The sequence below is a fragment of the Ruditapes philippinarum genome, unplaced genomic scaffold (assembly GCF_026571515.1).
Source record: "Ruditapes philippinarum isolate M1 unplaced genomic scaffold, ASM2657151v2 ctg1861_1_1_1_1, whole genome shotgun sequence".
Taxonomy (NCBI): domain Eukaryota; kingdom Metazoa; phylum Mollusca; class Bivalvia; order Venerida; family Veneridae; genus Ruditapes; species Ruditapes philippinarum.
Genome location: NW_026866526.1, coordinates 67066 through 85489, shown reverse-complemented (window position 1 = coordinate 85489; position 18424 = coordinate 67066). Strand labels below are relative to the sequence as shown.

Sequence of the window (18424 nt, the reverse complement as noted above, 5' to 3'; positions counted from 1 at the left end):
TCACATCACAAGATTCTAATGCGATGGAAATTCAAAAATTGTAACCCAGTCAGCACTAAGAAATAATTGTTACAGTTTTGTCAACTGAATTAAAATATATACATTCCTGTGAGTTGATACTCTTTCCTTATGTATCATACATAGCACTGTAAATACCATTGTATAACACATAGGTGCACATTATTTAAGTGTACCTTCAGTTCCAATGTATATCAACACAAAGGTGCACATTATACAAGAGTACTGTAAATACCAATGTATAACAACACATATGTGCACATTATACAAGAGAACTGTAAATACCAATGTATAATCACACATATGTGCACATTATACAAGAGTACTGTAAATACCAATGTATAACAACACATATGTGCACATTATACAAGAGTACTGTGTAAATACCAATGTATAACAACACATAGGTGCACATTATACAAGATTATTCTAAATACAAATGTATAACAACACATATGTGCACATTATACATGAGAACTGTAAATACCAATGCATTACAACACATAGGTGCACATTATACAAGAGTATTGTAAATACAAATGTATAACAACACATAGGTGCACATTATATAAGAGTACTCTAAATACATATATTATACAAGAGTATTCCCAGTCAATTCCATATTGAAAACCGTTTTTATACAAAACACAAACACGCACACTTAAACTTTACACCATGATGAGTTCATTCAAATATACGTCCCTTCAATTTTTTTACTCCTTATTACTTCGTCTCGTGAGGTTAAGGCATAAGAAAGGTCACGTGATAATGGTATAATTTACGCAAACCCAGAAATCGTCAACGCAGCAATGGTATATCTATTACTTTTTCTGATGTAATATACTTGATTACATGTAAAAATGTTCAAATGGACAAACTAGTCAACGATTTCGTCAACGTATGAGTAGTCATAGATTTGATATAGAGCATTATCATGAAACAGTAACAAATGTTTTTGAACACTTTCATACCCAAGGACATGCTATCCAGGATTTCTCTTTTATGCCTATTGATAACGTAACTTTCTTGGAAATGGCTTTTAGAAGAGACTTCCTGGATATATCACTTGGATACTTTATTACCAAATGGAATGAATTCCGTCAATTACTAAAAAGAATTTTGTATTTTACTTAGTGTTTCACTTAATTCTTGCACTTAAACTGCTTTCATCACTAGTATAATGCATCAGATCGATCCTATGATTTTAACGCCAAACTCTTTGTGACGTTTTGACGTCGTTTCTTTTGACGTCATTCGACGCTGACATAATTTCCTGTTTATTGTTATATCTATTTATGTACCCTGAAGAAGGCTGTTCAGCCGAAACGTCAGTATAATTAGGGACTTTTTAAAAAAAAAAAAATGCAGTTGACTTCTTTTTTTACTATTTTTTGTTGTTTCAATTTTGCCAAATATTTTGCAATAACTGCAAAATCTATTCTTCAATGTCTTCCCTTTTTTGATTTCATATTACCGTAGAGAAGTTTTCTTATTTTTAACGATGAATTATTATTATGATTATTTTCAGTTCTTTGTCGACAACACGTGTAAGGCAGCGTCTATGTGAATTGATGGGAACTGACGTCATACGCCTAAATGACAAGAGGTACTTCCAGACGCTTACAAAGCGTCTACAAGATGAATATGAGGTAATTATGATTGTGTATTTGTTTTACATAGTTTAAAAGTCTGTAAGTTGTGTGGGGATAACAAACTTAGTGATGAATTTCATTTTCTAAATGAAATTGTTTCAAATTGGTAAATATAGATGTTTAAATGAATTGTATTTTGAAAATCAAAATATTGTTAAATAAAAGTAAATCTACAAATCGTTCAAATAATTATTTTGCACTAAAGTCTATGTTTCAGTAGTTCAAAATGAGTATTTTGAAAATCAAAATATTGTTAAATAAAAGTAAATTTACAAATCGTTCAAATAATTATTTTGCACTAAAGTCTATGTTTCAGTAGTTCAAAATGAGGTATCTGTCTTCTCTAAAGACTTATTTTTTGGCATGAAACTATTTAGTAAATGTTGATGTAACGTCATGCACCCATTTCGGCGGCCTTTAATCTTGAATAAAATTGCACAGTTATACGGTTAGTGTGATCTATAACAAGAGTACATGTTTTTTACATGAAACTATTTAATAAATGTTGATGTAACGTCACGCACCCATTTCGGCGGCCTTTAATCTTGAATAAAATTGCACAGTTATACGGTTAGTGAAATCTATAACAAGAATACATGTTTTTTATCCACTTTAAGAATGTGTAATTTTTGGCATTTTATTGTACAAGTTATATAAAGTAATATTTTCACACAAATAGTATAATAATATAACAAGAGGATTTTAACCACTAGTATACCGCTTTCATTTGTTTGTAGCTTAAGGGTTCGAACAACATCTTCTGGACCTTTGCATCATCATTGTCCCACCTTAAACCCCTTTTTGCCATTTAGAAAAAAATGTTTTCGGACACAAAATGTTTAATTTCTGTCTCTTCTTTTAATAAATATTATGACATTATTCATAATATCTTCGCAGACGACAATGGATAAGCAAGAGGACGCACGTGCAGCGTCCGAAGATCAGCGTCTGCGCAGACTGATGCTTGAAGGAATCATTGATGCCCCGAACGATTACAGGGCTGTCGTGCTAGGTCATGACAAGAAACAGAACAAGAAGAAAAAACGAAGGAAAATAAAGAGACATGTGAGTGTTGTCATTCCGATTGATTAACTTCCGGTCTATGACGTACTAGCATTCGTCTTTAATCACGAGAATTATACGAGTCCAAATTTCATGCTGAATGCAAACTTTCTTATGTAAACGACAAACTACGTCACATATTTCACGTGACGGAACACACGGTACACAATCAGTATGTTTTACATTTAAAGGCACATTTTGCCTCAGAAGCAAACATATCATTACTTCTCTAGAAAGAGTAAATGAATTTTATAATGTTTAAATAATGCTTAAAGACTGTTAGATGTTTGCCTGAACAATGTAGTAGTACGTGTTAAATGATAATTCATATAAGTACCAATATGTAAATACAGTAGTATTTTGACTTTCTTACAAAATACTTATTCACTTATTGTAAAAAAGCAACATAAAAATGTTCAGATTATTGGCCAATGGGTAACTTTTGTGATCCGAAGAAAAGATTATTGGCCAATGGGCTACTTTTGTGATCCTATAAAAGAACATCAAAATTAATTATCTTTTGAGAAATAAAAAGATTTCTGAGGCAAAATGTGCCTGATACATGTGACTGATACATGTAAATAGCCTGGGTTACTGAGAATAATTAAGAGGACCTTTTTTTCGAAGCTTTTTTTCCTTTTTGAATATTTGTCAAAGATTTTATGTTTAAATTTTGAATGGAGTTACTTTATTTCCTTGCTTGTATTTTTGTTTCATTTTATCATACCAGACGCCTACTCACGTGACCTACGATTTAGAATATAAAGCTTCTGACGATGAAGGTCAATCTAAAACACGGAAAGAGGTAAGTAAGAATTTAATCGTCTGCAAAGATGAAATGTTTATATTCTTACCATATCGCAGAGAAGATAAACGTAGCCTTACAGTAATGTCAAACATCGGCCAATATCGTAAAAAATCGGTCATTTCCGGAACGTTATTTTTCACATTCTTTGGTATTAAATCATTTTAAGCGTTTATAACTGGAACTTAGTACATATCGATAAATGATGAATGATTGTACAGTCTTAATTTAATGCCCAAGATTTTGAAAAAATACCGTTCCGAAAATAACCGATTTGCTACGATATTGGCCGATGTTAGATTTTTTTCATGACGGGTAAGCATTAGTGTAAGACTACCTTTAATACACGAAGTGCTGGCACAATTGATTGATACCCTGATTTCTTAAAACATCCGACAACAAGTGACTTTTTGCCCATTTTATAAATAAAAAAGAAAAAGATTTTTAAAACTTATTGTTATATGCGCTAGATAAGCCAAAAAGCATGTCATGCAAATAATTTTTTTTAACCACAGGACGTTGTCACTCAAGTAGAGATTTTATCTGGTTCCCGCCCGAGCTCTTTAAAGTCACGTGGTACCTCGGACGACCGATCAACCAATGTACCGGAAACAAGACGAAAATCAGTAAGAAAAGTCAGCGCACGAGAAAAAGAAAATGAAAGAATAAGTCAAAAATTGAACGAGGTAGGGCAGATATCTTGTTCGTTCTTCTAGTATTTTATTGTTCTTTCCTATCGCTCCCCCTACCCCCTGTATATTTATGCTTTGTTTAAATGTATTGTTAATATAGACACGTATTCCCTATATCCCAATTAAAACAAGCTTTTAGCAATGTAAATATTTTTCTAAAAAAAAATCTAGAATTATAATTGATGAACGTTTTGTTTTTATGCTTTAATGTTAGCTAGAGGTACTAATGTACATGTATAACTAAATATACTGGATGATTCTACAGTGAATAATATCAACACGTAATTTAACATTTTGCCGATGAAAGAGCAACTTTCCCTATGTATACATCATTTTTGTAAATTTAGAGATATTTTATTTATCACAAAATATTAAATCTACAATTACTCTTGGAAAATGCATTCAAAGATAATTGGCATTAATGATATATAATCCAGCTAGCTTACGGAATGTCGGTGGTTCTACTCAGGTGCCCGTTTGTGGCTGGAATGATTGACAGTGGGGCACCTGAGGTCTCCCTCTATCAGGAAAATCTGGAAAGTCGCCATATAATGCCCATAAAACCCAACCAAATAAATGTAACCCCTTGACTCAAACCTGGACCAGGATAAGCTGGGACAAGGTCAAACTTCCCAGAACACAGTAAGCGATGCCAGTAAATCTAAGCCGACCTTTTAAATTTTACCACGCTTCTATGGTCTTTGTGTGTAGGTAAAATACCTGCGTTATCGAAATTATTTTTTGTTTCAATCAATCTTAACTGTAGTTTTTTTTTAAATCTTGAAACAAAAATCTTATTTTTACATATTTAATCCTGTATCGAATCTATATTGTCACCTTAGTGCAATGATTGATGTACTGCTAATTGAGAAGGACTTAACCCGTTACTGCACCAAAGTGACCAGTAATGATTCTTTTTAGTCCATCACTTTGCAAGCATTTTCATTTTATCCACTCAATCAGGCTTAACCTTCAGTATCGAGAAGTTGGCACTGACATCGAAGATCGAAGATCGAAATTCAGTTTCTAGTGAATTTCGAGCTAGCTTTGAACTTCGAGCTAGCTCGAAGATCGAAATTCAAAGTAAACAAAAGCTGAATTTCGAGCTGGAGTTGAATTTCGAGCCAGCTCGAACATCGAAATTCAAAATTTTCAAAACCCGAATTTCGAGCTGGAGTTGAATTTCGAGCCAGCTCGAAGATCGAAATTCAAAGTAAGCTTAAGGCGAATTTCGAGCTGGAGTTGAATTTCGAGCCAGCTCGAAGATCGAAATTCAAAATTTTCAAAACCCGAATTTCGAGCTGGAGTTGAATTTCGAGCCAGCTCGAAGATCGAAATTCAAAATTTTCAAAAGTTGAATTTCGAGCTGGAGTTGAATTTCGAGCCAGCTCGAAGATCGAAATTCAAAATTTTCAAAAGTTGAATTTCGAGCTGGAGTTGAATTTCGAGCCAGCTCGAAGATCGAAATTCAAAATTTTCAAAAGTTGAATTTCGAGCTGGAGTTGAATTTCGAGCCAGCTCGAAGATCGAAATTCAAAATTTTCAAAAGTTGAATTTCGAGCTGGAGTTGAATTTCGAGCCAGCTCGAAGATCGAAATTCAAAATTTTCAAAAGTTGAATTTCGAGCTGGAGTTGAATTTCGAGCCAGCTCGAAGATCGAAATTCGAAATTTTCAAAAGTTGAATTTCGAGCTGGAGTTGAATTTCGAGCCAGCTCGAACATCGAAATTCAAAATTTTCAAAAGTTGAATTTCGAGCTGGAGTTGAATTTCGAGCCAGCTCGAAGATCGAAATTCAAAATTTTCAAAAGTTGAATTTCGAGCTGGAGTTGAATTTCGAGCCAGCTCGAAGATCGAAATTCAAAATTTTCAAAAGTTGAATTTCGAGCTGGAGTTGAATTTCGAGCCAGCTCGAAGATCGAAATTCAAAATTTTCAAAACCCGAATTTCGAGCTGGAGTTGAATTTCGAGCCAGCTCGAAGATCGAAATTCAAAATTTTCAAAAGTTGAATTTCGAGCTGGAGTTGAATTTCGAGGCAGCTCGAACATCGAAATTCAAACTTTTTTAAAAGTTGAATTTCGAGCTGGAGTTGAATTTCGAGCCAGCTCGAAGATCGAAATTCAAAATTTTCAAAAGTTGAATTTCGAGCTGGAGTTGAATTTCGAGCCAGCTCGAAGATCGAAATTCAAAATTTTCAAAAGTTGAATTTCGAGCTGGAGTTGAATTTCGAGCCAGCTCGAAGATCGAAATTCAAAATTTTCAAAAGTTGAATTTCGAGCTGGAGTTGAATTTCGAGCCAGCTCGAAGATCGAAATTCAAAATTTTCAAAAGTTGAATTTCGAGCTGGAGTTGAATTTCGAGTGAGCTCGAAGATCGAAATTCAAAATTTTCAAAATTTGAATTTCGAGCTGGAGTTGAATTTCGAGCCAGCTCGAAGATCGAAATTCAAAATTTTCTAAAATTGAATTTCGAGCTGGAGTTGAATTTCGAGCCAGCTCGAAGATCGAAATTCAAAATTTTCAAAAGTTGAATTTCGAGCTGGAGTTGAATTTCGAGCCAGCTCGAAGATCGAAATTCAAAATTTTCAAAACCCGAATTTCGAGCTGGAGTTGAATTTCGAGCCAGCTCGAAGATCGAAATTCAAAATTTGCAAAAGTTGAATATCGAGCTGGAGTTGAATTTCGAGACAGCTCGAAGATCGAAATTCAAAATTTGCAAAAGTTGAATTTCGAGCTGGAGTTGAATTTCGAGCCAGCTCGAAGATCGAAATTCAAAATTTTCTAAATTTGAATTTCGAGCTGGAGTTGAATTTCGAGCCAGCTCGAAGATCGAAATTCAAAATTTTCAAAAGTTGAATTTCGAGCTGGAGTTGAATTTCGAGCCAGCTCGAAGATCGAAATTCAAAATTTTCAAAAGTTGAATTTCGAGCTGGAGTTGAATTTCGAGCCAGCTCGAAGATCGAAATTCAAAATTTTCAAAAGTTGAATTTCGAGCTGGAGTTGAATTTCGAGCCAGCTCGAAGATCGAAATTCAAAATTTTCAAATCCCGAATTTCGAGCTGGAGTTGAATTTCGAGCCAGCTCGAAGATCGAAATTCAAAGTAAGCTTAAGGAGAATTTCGAGCTGCAGTTGAATTTCGAGCCAGCTCGAAGATCGAAATTCAAAATTTGCTAAAAGTGAATATCGAGCTGGAGTTGAATTTCGGGCCAGCTCGAAGATCGAAATTCAAAATTTTCAAAAGTTGAATTTCGAGCTGGAGTTGAATTTCGAGCCAGCTCGAAGATCGAAATTCAAAATTTTCAAAAGTTGAATTTCGAGCTGGAGTTGAATTTCGAGCCAGCTCGAAGATCGAAATTCAAAATTTTCAAAAGTTGAATTTCGAGCTGGAGTTGAATTTCGAGCCAGCTCGAAGATCGAAATTCAAAATTTTCAAAAGTTGAATTTCGAGCTGGAGTTGAATTTCGAGTGAGCTCGAAGATCGAAATTCAAAATTTTCAAAATTTGAATTTCGAGCTGGAGTTGAATTTCGAGCCAGCTCGAAGATCGAAATTCAAAAGTTTCTAAATTTGAATTTCGAGCTGGAGTTGAATTTCGAGCCAGCTCGAAGATCGAAATTCAAAATTTTCTAAAGTTGAATTTCGAGCTGGAGTTGAATTTCGAGCCAGCTCGAAGATCGAAATTCAAAATTTTCAAAACCCGAATTTCGAGCTGGAGTTGAATTTCGAGCCAGCTCGAAGATCGAAATTCAAAATTTGCAAAAGTTGAATATCGAGCTGGAGTTGAATTTCGAGCCAGCTCGAAAATCGAAATTCAAAATTTTCTAAAGTTGAATTTCGAGCTGGAGTTGAATTTCGAGCCAGCTCGAAGATCGAAATTCAAAATTTTCTAAATTTGAATTTCGAGCTGGAGTTGAATTTCGAGCCAGCTCGAAGATGAAAATTCAAAATTTTATTAATTTGAATTTCGAGCTGGAGTTGAATTTCGAGCCAGCTCGAAGATCGAAATTCAAAATTTTCAAAAGTTGAACTTCGAGCTGGAGTTGAATTTCGAGCCAGCTCGAAGATCGAAATTCAAAATTTTCAAAAGTTGAATTTCGAGCTGGAGTTGAATTTTGAGCTAGCTCGAAGATCGAAATTCAAAATTTTCAAAAGTTGAATTTCGAGCTGGAGTTGAATTTCGAGTCAGCTCGAACATCGAAATTCAAAAGTTTGCAAAAGTTGAACTTCGAGCTGGAGTTGAATTTCGAGCCAGCTCGAAGATCGAAATTCAAAATTTGCAAAACCCGAATTTCGAGCTGGAGTTGAATTTCGAGCCAGCTCGAAGATTGAAATTCAAAAGTTTCTAAATTTGAATTTCGAGCTGGAGTTGAATTTCGAGCCAGCTCGAAGATCGAAATTCAAAATTTTCTGAATTTGAATTTCGAGCTGGAGTTGAATTTCGAGCCAGCTCGAAGATCGAAATTCAAAATTTTCAAAAGTTGAATTTCGAGCTGGAGTTGAATTTCGAGCCAGCTCGAAGATCGAAATTCAAAATTTTCAAAAGTTGAATTTCGAACTGGAGTTGAATTTCGAGCCAGCTCGAAGATCGAAATTCAAAATTTTTAAAAGTTCAATTTCGAGCTGGAGTTGAATTTCGAGCCAGCTCGAAGATCGAAATTCAAAATTTTCAAAAGTTGAATTTCGAGCTGGAGTTGAATTTCGAGCCAGCTCGAAGATCGAAATTCAAAATTTGCAAAAGTTGAATTTCGAGCTGGAGTTGAATTTCGAGCCAGCTCGAAGATCGAAATTCAAAATTTGCAAAAGTTGAATTTCGAGCTGGAGTTGAATTTCGAGTCAGCTCGAAGATTGAAATTCAAAATTTTCTAAATTTGAATTTCGAGCTGGAGTTGAATTTCGAGCCAGATCGAAGATCGAAATTCAAAATTTTCTAAATTTGAATTTCGAGCTGGAGTTGAATTTCGAGCCAGCTCGAAGATCGAAATTCAAAATTTTCAAAACCCGAATTTCGAGCTGGAGTTGAATTTCGAGTCAGCTCGAAGATTGAAATTCAAAATTTTCTAAATTTGAATTTCGAGCTGGAGTTGAATTTCGAGCCAGCTCGAAGATCGAAATTCAAAATTTTCTGAATTTGAATTTCGAGCTGGAGTTGAATTTCGAGCCAGCTCGAAGATCGAAATTCAAAATTTTCAAAACCCGAATTTCGAGCTGGAGTTGAATTTCGAGCCAGCTCGAAGATCGAAATTCAAAATTTGCAAAAGTTGAATATCGAGCTGGAGTTGAATTTCGAGCCAGCTCGAAGATCGAAATTCAAAATTTGCAAAAGTTGAATTTCGAGCTGGAGTTGAATTTCGAGTCAGCTCGAAGATTGAAATTCAAAATTTTCTAAATTTGAATTTCGAGCTGGAGTTGAATTTCGAGCCAGATCGAAGATCGAAATTCAAAATTTTCAAAAGTTGAATTTCGAGCTGGAGTTGAATTTCGAGCCAGCTCGAAGATCGAAATTCAAAATTTTCAAAAGTTGAATTTCGAGCTGGAGTTGAATTTCGAGCCAGCTCGAAGATCGAAATTCAAAATTTTCAAAAGTTGAATTTCGAGCTGGAGTTGAATTTCGAGCCAGCTCGAAGATCGAAATTCAAAATTTTCAAAAGTTGAATTTCGAGCTGGAGTTGAATTTCGAGCCAGCTCGAAGATCGAAATTCAAAATTTTCAAAACCCGAATTTCGAGCTGGAGTTGAATTTCGAGCCAGCTCGAAGATCGAAATTCAAAATTTGCAAAAGTTGAATTTCGAGCTGGAGTTGAATTTCGAGCCAGCTCGAAGATCGAAATTCAAAATTTGCAAAAGTTGAATTTCGAGCTGGAGTTGAATTTCGAGCCAGCTCGAAGATCGAAATTCAAAATTTGCAAAAGTTGAATTTCGAGCTGGAGTTGAATTTCGAGCCAGCTCGAAGATCGAAATTCAAAATTTTCAAAAGTTGAATTTCGAGCTGGAGTTGAATTTCGAGCCAGCTCGAAGATCGAAATTCAAAATTTTCAAAAGTTGAATTTCGAGCTGGAGTTGAATTTCGAGCCAGCTCGAAGATCGAAATTCAAAATTTTCTAAATTTGAATTTCGAGCTGGAATTGAATTTCGAGCCAGCTCGAAGATCGAAATTAAAAATTTGCAAAAGTTGAATTTCGAGCTGGAGTTGGTTTCGAGCCAGCTCGAAGCTCGAAATTCAAAATTTTCAAAAGTTGAATTTCGAGCTGGAGTTGAATTTCGATCCAGCTCGAAGATCGAAATTCAAAATTTTCAAAAGTTGATCTTCGAGCTGGCTCGAAATTCAACTCCAGCTCGAAATTCGGGTTTTGAAAATTTTGAATTTCGATCTTCGAGCCAGCTCGAAATTCAACTCCGGCTCAAAATTCAGGTTTTGAAAATTTCGAATTTCGATCTTCGAGCCAGCTCAAAATTCAACTCTAGCTCGAAATTCAACTTTTGAAAATTTTGAATTTCGATCTTCGAGCTGGCTCGAAATTCAACTCCAGCTCGAATTTCAACTTTTGAAAATTTCGAATTTCGATCTTCGAGCTGGCTCGAAATTCAACTCCAGCTCGAAATTCAACTTTTGAAAATTTTGAATTTCGATCTTCGAGCTGGCTCGAAATTCAACTCCAGCTCGAAATTCAGCTCTTGTTTACTTTGAATTTCGATCTTCGAGCTGGCTCGAAGTTCAAAGCTAGCTCGATATTCACTATAAACTGAATTTCGATCTTCGATCTTCGATGTCAGTGCTAACTTCTCGATACTTTAACCTTCATAGTATGAGGGTTATGAAAAGAGAAAAAAACTCAATAAGACAGAGATAAAACAACGTGAAAATGTCGTATATTATAGTTTAAATAACATAAAAAAAATAAACAATAACAAGTTTTTCAGTTTGATATAACAGAGGTTATCTTTTATTTACATTTTTTCTATCTCTGGCTCTTTTTTAAATGCATGTTATTTTTTTGTTGTCTTGTGCAGCTTCACTGTATCGAACTTATTTGTGGGTAACGGAATGTCTTTTGCATGAAACACCCTTTCCGCTTTTAGTGTTTTTTTTGCACTTTCTTGCTTTAAATATTCTCTGATATATCATAAGATACTAGTACTTAAATGTTAGCTGAAATTGTTGTTTAAATCATAATATAAAAGTGCATTTTGTATAATTAGTCTCTTTTTGTGAAAAAATAGAAAGGCTTTACAAATTTGCTATGTATATGCATGATTTTGCCACATTTATTGTAAGCACCCATGTAACACAGATGCATGCTCGCCCTCCACATCATGACAGCGCTTTACGACCTACTTCCTCCTGTTCCTTACACCGGAAGTCAAGACAGAAAAAATCTGCTGCACCCAGGTTGACCAACACCGAGAGAGAATCAATTTCCTCTGACGTAAGAAGGCTTGCTTTTCCCTTATCCTGTTGTTGTTATTTTTCTTTTTAAAACGTGTTACCACGATAACACAACATGCATAATATGATGACACTCTATTAGTAAAATAATCTAATTTAAGAACTACTTCAAATTCTGTTCCTGTGGAAGCATCTTTTGTCAATAGCCGTCCGGTTAGCTCAACAGGTTGGACTGTGGATCGGGCGAACCGGGTTCGATTCCCCGACGGAGCAGTTCATATTTGTTGTGATTGATCATGAAATCTTTTCTACGGTCATTCGAACTGTGCCACTGCTTTGGCATGCACAGAAGTTATCAGTTTTTTGCGAAAGTGAAGGCATCTAGTACTGGTAAACTTCTTAACAGCTTGCCCAGGAACGATGCGGTGGTAGAAACGTGCTCTGGTGAATTCAATGCGGCTTACTCGGCCTGATACGGATAGAAAACTACCAACGCGTATTATGTCATGTAATATTTCCCAACCGGAAGTTATTGAAACTCCACGTCTGTTTTATTTATCCGATTTTCAATTATTTATAAATAATTACAGTTGCGCAAAGTTTATAATAAGGGAACATTTTTAATTGATTAGGCAAATTCGTGAACTTGGCAAAAATGTTAACGCTTCGTTAAAATTAAATTAAACAGGAACACGTATATAAGATAGCAAAAGATACTTGTACAACGTTTGATGATCAAAGTGTTTGTTTGTTTTCTTTGTAATCCTGCCAAAGTTTCCCTTTACGCATGCTCAAAAAAGACAAAAAAAAATAAAATATAAATAAATAAAAAAATAAAAAAAATAAATAAATGAATAAAAAAAACAAAACATTATAGCATTTAGACAAAGGTTGTCATCGTTTGACAACAACAACGACAAAACAATTACAGAAAACAAGTATGCCATAATGCGTTCTTTTCATTGCTTAAAACAATCATAGAAATTTAATGTAATGAAATATGTTATTTTATTACTTTTATCCCTTTTCAAAAAATTAGGATGAGAGCAATGCCACAACGACCGAGTTCGATACCCAGAGTCTGCCCGACACAGCCTACTTCCGGAAACAGTCTAAGTACAGCACTCATGAGCCTGAGAGAGTGACAAAACTAAGAACTGAAGAGGTATGGTTTATGAGAGCGTGTCTGTTGTTGTTTAGTAGTTGTATTTTAATTCAGTTTTGTACTTCAATTTTTAAAAAATGATTGGTTTAAACATATTTTTATTCAAGGTAATATATACATGTTAATAATTTACAATTTAAGCAGAAAGGAATTGGACCGAGAGCTACAATAGCTCAAGGTAGCCCTCTCCTACCATGTTCTCTCCAAAAAATGATTTGTATTTTTGTTTGTACTTTTAGCGGTATATTTTGCGGATATTTTAAACGGATGGTTTTTGCGAAAATGCCGTTCACACTGAAACAATGTTTCCACTGCATACACATTTCACAAGTTTACTTTGCTTATAAAATCAAATCAATGTTACCATGTCTGTAAATTGTGTGATGATAACAACTTTGGTGATGAATTTCATTTTCTAAAATTCAATATTGAAAATCGTGACTATAGGTCAAAATAATATTGTGCTGTTCAAAACATGCAATGTTAATGGTTTAAGTGCACTTTGTGTGTTTTCAATATCATTTTAAGCGAAAATCCACTGTGGTATCAAAATCACAAACTCTACTAAAATCTAAGAGGAAAAAATGTACATTTTACACAAGTGTAACATCAAAGTAAGATAGAGAAACAGTAGTCTGCTTAAATTTAATTGAAATTTGTACACAAAAGGTACACTTTTTTCTGCATAAAGTGAGCATAACACTTAAATAATTGTTTTCATTAATATGAGCATAACGTGAGCATAATACTTAAATAATTGTTTTCATTAATATGAGTGTAAACAAGATGTTTGACCTCCTTTTAGCGATCATTCATAACCAGAGCCCACTTTTGTTTACAATTTCCAAATATTGGTGACGTCGTAATAAATCAGTTAATAATTGCCTTATCCTTTTTATCATGATATTGTTTTGGTCAAAGGTGTATTTATTTAGATTTTACTGTGTCTCTTTTCTGTTTTAGACTGTAGCCAGACTATATTCCATAGCGGAGGAACTTATTTCACCAGTGCGCGTGACCGACCAGCCTCAGAGAAAAGTAGTTACTCAACCTAAAAAAAAGAAAATGACGTTTTCTCTAACCCAACGCTAATTGTGACACTTCTGCCTTTTTATGTAGTTTTAACCTCATGTATTCACCCATTGTTACTGCATTTATTTAAAACAAAAGAACAACTATTTGTTTTGTTACTTACATAAAATATTAATTATAATTGTTTTGTGTAAGAATATGTGATTAAGGAAGGGAAGTACATTTTGTAGTTTGGTCTGTTGATAAATATGTTTGGTCCAGTGATAAACACGTTTAGTTTGACGATAAACACGTGTGGTTCGATGATATACACGTGTGGTCCGATGATATACACGTGTGGTCCGATGATTAAAACGTTTTGTCCAATGATATACACGTTTGGTCTGATGATAAACACGTGTGGTCCGATGATATACACGTTTGGTCAGGTGAAAAACACGTTTGGTCCGGTGATAAACTCGTGTTGTCCGATGATAAACACGTTTATTCCGGTGATAAACACGTAAAGTCCGATGATAAACATGTTTTGGTCGATGATAAACACGTTTTGTTCGATGATAAATACGTTTGGTCCGATGATAAACACGTATGGTCCGATGATATAAACACATTTGGTCCGTTGATTAAAACGTGTTGTCCGATGATAAACAAGTTTGGTCCGATGATAAACACGTGTTGTCCGATGATAAACACGTTTAGTCTAACGATAAACACGTTTGGTATATTTGGTCCGATGATAAAAAAGTTGGTTATATAATTATACAAACATTAAGAAAAATATATGATGATTAATTTTTAGGCCACACTTAAGTTAACGATTTCAAGCGTAAGATCATGCATGAACTGTATTCATTTAAATATTATCATTCTATTTTATTACAAGTTAGTCACAATTTTATGCTTAATACCAAACATGTAACTTTGAACTGTAACGAAATCATTTTTTATATTAATTAAAATATTTTGATATGACATGCAGGGCAATAATAACAAATTAAAAGCTAAAGTTAAAATAAGTAATGTATGCGCTCTTTTTAACTACAGTTATCGTCTGCATGTATTACATTCTTTTGAACACTTTTCCCCCATTTAAATCAGTGTTTTGCATGTTGTTATTATTGTTTTTTCTCTCTCTCCAACCAATGGTTTTGTTATTTCCCATATAATAACATGCATGGGTTTGCCGGACTTCAATTCAAAATCTGTAACTTCGATTGCAGGTAGGTCTCTCTTTTCCACAATTTCACAGTTCTCTCCCCTTATACGAACCTATTCCTATATTCGTCAGTATACCTTTGAATTGGTTTACATGTATTTAAAAATCTAAGTTTTTTTGTTAGAACAAGAGTTTACTTAGTTGTTGTAATCACTAAAATCGGTTGCTATGGTAACATTTGTTGTATGCTTTGTTGTTTTGAAATATGCGAAAGTTACTAATATGTCTATTTTGTTATTTTTTTTGTGTGCTAATTTTGTAATTAATTTTGTTTACATAAAGTATGAACATTACGAATGGCACGTAGAAAAATTCTTTTACATAAAAATGTACTTTATTCATAGATTTACTTTAATGTCTTTGGTTCTCTGTAATAAAAAATCTAAGACTGGTCATAGAGAAATTTTAGACAATTTAATGACTGGAAACAAACTTTAATTTTTTCTTGTTATATAATTATTGTTGAAAATGTTATGTTGTCGTTCTTGACCGGAATTTGATGATTCCTACATTATTCTTTTTTTCAGGCTGGAAAAAAGGCATACTGAGTGAGTGTCAATTGCTGAAATGGTGAACTATGAATCAATCCAAATGCAACATTGAAAACAATAATGGACTGTTGATGTTTTTTTTAACTTTATTGAATACTTTTTTTTGTATTCATGTTTATAAAAAAAGTTCTTAAAAGTGCTCGTATCTATATAATTGATACTGTTGTAAATGTCAAACACAAACTGTGAGATATTTTGTAAAAAGTGTAATATATTATTGAAAAAAAAGAGATGAAAGTGTACATGAGTTGTATCTGATTGTTACCATAGTGATATAAAGAGAAATATGTCCATTTTAAGTGTTGAATATATCTCACGTAGTACATTACGTGATATCTAAAATTCCGACAAGTTGTAATATTATCTTACTGTTATAACATACATTTATCATATATTATGTACATTTTTTAACATGAACAAAAAGATAAAGCATAAAAATTACTTCAATTTTACCGAAACCATCCGTTGCAAAGTATAAGTCAGTTAGTATAGTCTGTACAGAGCAACAATTTCTTTTAACTTTAAGAAATGAGATCAAAAGATTTCAACAATATTATACTGTTAAGGCAGCATGCTTCCAGATACATGCTTATTTACACCCAAAAAATGAGATTGTTTTTTAGAGTAAAAAAATGTAAAGTGAGCAAAGGAAAATAATTTCCACATTGCAAACGCCACTTAAAATCCACGAAAAACCCCAAATAAGGTCAATATATGCAAAAAAAGCCGTTACTATGTTAATAACGCAGAAGTAGAAATATGGTGATAAAACTGCAGAATCTGTTTAATCGCATAAAAAAATGTAAACTATTTCATGCATTTTAAATCGTTTTATTTCTCGTAAAACCTGAGTACATTTTTCTCAAGTTTGATGTTTCTAAAATAATAAGATTCTTCTGGAGGCATGTAATTTTAAGAAGGAAAGAAAAAAGTATTTTCCAACAGTTTCTTTTTTTCCAGACAACACAAAAGCTAAAGCATGGGATTTTTTATATAAAAATCCTGTTTGAATAACACTTCGCTGTTCATATTTTTTTTATTTTTTTTTTTAAAGAAAAGCTTGCTTGGTTCTATGAATTTAAGATATAAACATCGCCTAGCTCTAAGACTCACGTTTGATGTGTACGTTAATTGAACCTCTTTTTGCCAAGCCTGCAAATCCAAGTTGGTCGATATATTTATGCACACACACGGTTGAACATATTAGTGAAATTAACAGAATGAAAATGGCAAAATATGCGAATTTTAATGAAACATAAGCATTATAAACCATCCTGTATTAGCTATTCTATTTTTCCCCGAAAATTCCTATGTTTGTGTTGCTTTTGTAAATTGACTGACAATCATTAATTTGTAGTTTTCTTTAATGACCACAGCTCTCTTTTCGATAGAAAATCGAAAAAACTCTTTGAGATAGAACATCGAAAACTGGTCGTCCAAACCACGTATCTGAAGAAAAAGTATGTACTTTTAACATTTCATAGCACGGAATTTTAAATTTTATCCTTGCTGTCGAATTTTAAAATATCCATTTATCCATTTTTATCGGAAATGTCGAACTCTACTAACTCGAAATTCGCCAATCGAATTCTTGAAAACTCAGTATGCTGAAACTAACAATTTTTTCTATATATATTTATAGATTTTACGTTTAGAAGAGTATGATACCGGGCTTTGTCACAAAGAACATGTTCGTGGGTACTTAATTTCGTGGACTGTTTATTTTCCAAAAGGTAATATGTAAATAAAGATATGCAAAATAATCTTACAACAGACGAAATGAAATTTCGTTGGATTTTTAATTGGTGACTTATCTACGAAAACAACGAAAAATAGAGCCCCAAGAATAATAATGATTTTGCAGTATGCCATGAATAGATTAAGATTCTCATATTTTTCATTGAAAGCTCAGCAAGTATACCAAGCCGAAGACTTACTTGTTCTTAATCTTTCGTGTTCCAGTTTTTACCTAAATAAAACGAACAAAGTAAACTGAACAATATAGTATCTTCAGCAAAAGAGAAAAAAACATTAGCTGCACATTGTAAACCACGAAAGAAAGAAAGAAAAAAGAAAGAAAGAAAGAATAAAAGAAATGTTGAAAGAAAGGGAAGAGAGAATCGTGTCCGATCAACAACCGACTTAGCAATTTGAGAGCTGCGTTGGTCTAGTTGTTAATTTCTTGTTCGGCATACGCACCTTAATATGAAGAACTCAACCTAGAATTCCATCCTTCTTTAAGGAGGTTAAGTAGTTTGTAAAATTAAATGCACTCCTGAAAAAGGCGAAGTTATGCACGTACAATTTTCATAATTTGGGCCAAGACTAGGGTTAACGTGACCGATACAGCTTTTATTATGTGCGATTTCTTTCATTTAAAATTGGTAGGTAGATGCCTGAAATGGATGATTTTTTAAATTTTGGACGGAGTTATGTTTCACTGGTGCTAAATATATATATTTATACATTTATCCTTTTAGTATTTATGAATTGACTACTGTGCATTGAAATGTTTACAAATGTGCAGGCTCGACTTTATTGTCGCCGTTCCTGGACAATTTCTACCCGAACACCGCCTGCCCTAAACCAATAAAAACGCATGATTTAATACCACATGATATCAAAATGGACGACAATAGACCTCAAAAAAGTTTCAGTTTCAGTTTTTATTAAACCAAGGCATATAATATGCAACTGGTTATAACAACAAACAAACAGAAAAATAACAGTCAAAATCACTAATATCACAATATAAAAATACAATTATGACTAGCTTAATAAACAAAAAGGAGATCATATTGTTCATTTCAAGTTCTGAATTCAATACAACATGTATTTTATATTGTAACA

At 33.6% G+C, this 18424-nt stretch overlaps 1 protein-coding gene across 5 annotated transcripts in view; it reads left to right on the top strand.

Moving 5' to 3' along the window:
• Positions 1-15816, top strand: part of LOC132732779 (uncharacterized) — a 126081-nt gene extending 110265 nt beyond the window's left edge. For 2 of the 5 annotated variants that reach the window (XM_060719285.1, XM_060719282.1), the window contains exons 2-8: positions 1547-1667; positions 2568-2735; positions 3463-3537; positions 4053-4223; positions 11516-11650; positions 12650-12775; positions 13739-14004. In XM_060719285.1, the coding sequence (XP_060575268.1) occupies positions 1547-1667; positions 2568-2735; positions 3463-3537; positions 4053-4223; positions 11516-11650; positions 12650-12775; positions 13739-13867 (925 nt within the window). In that variant the 3' untranslated portion in view covers positions 13868-14004. Of the gene's footprint in view, positions 1-1285; positions 1346-1546; positions 1668-2567; positions 2736-3462; positions 3538-4052; positions 4224-11515; positions 11651-12649; positions 12776-13738; positions 14005-15550 lie in introns of those variants that run through there. The other 3 variants (XM_060719284.1, XM_060719288.1, XM_060719289.1) reach the window with 3 other exon arrangements.
• The last annotated feature ends 2608 nt before the right edge of the window (positions 15817-18424 follow it).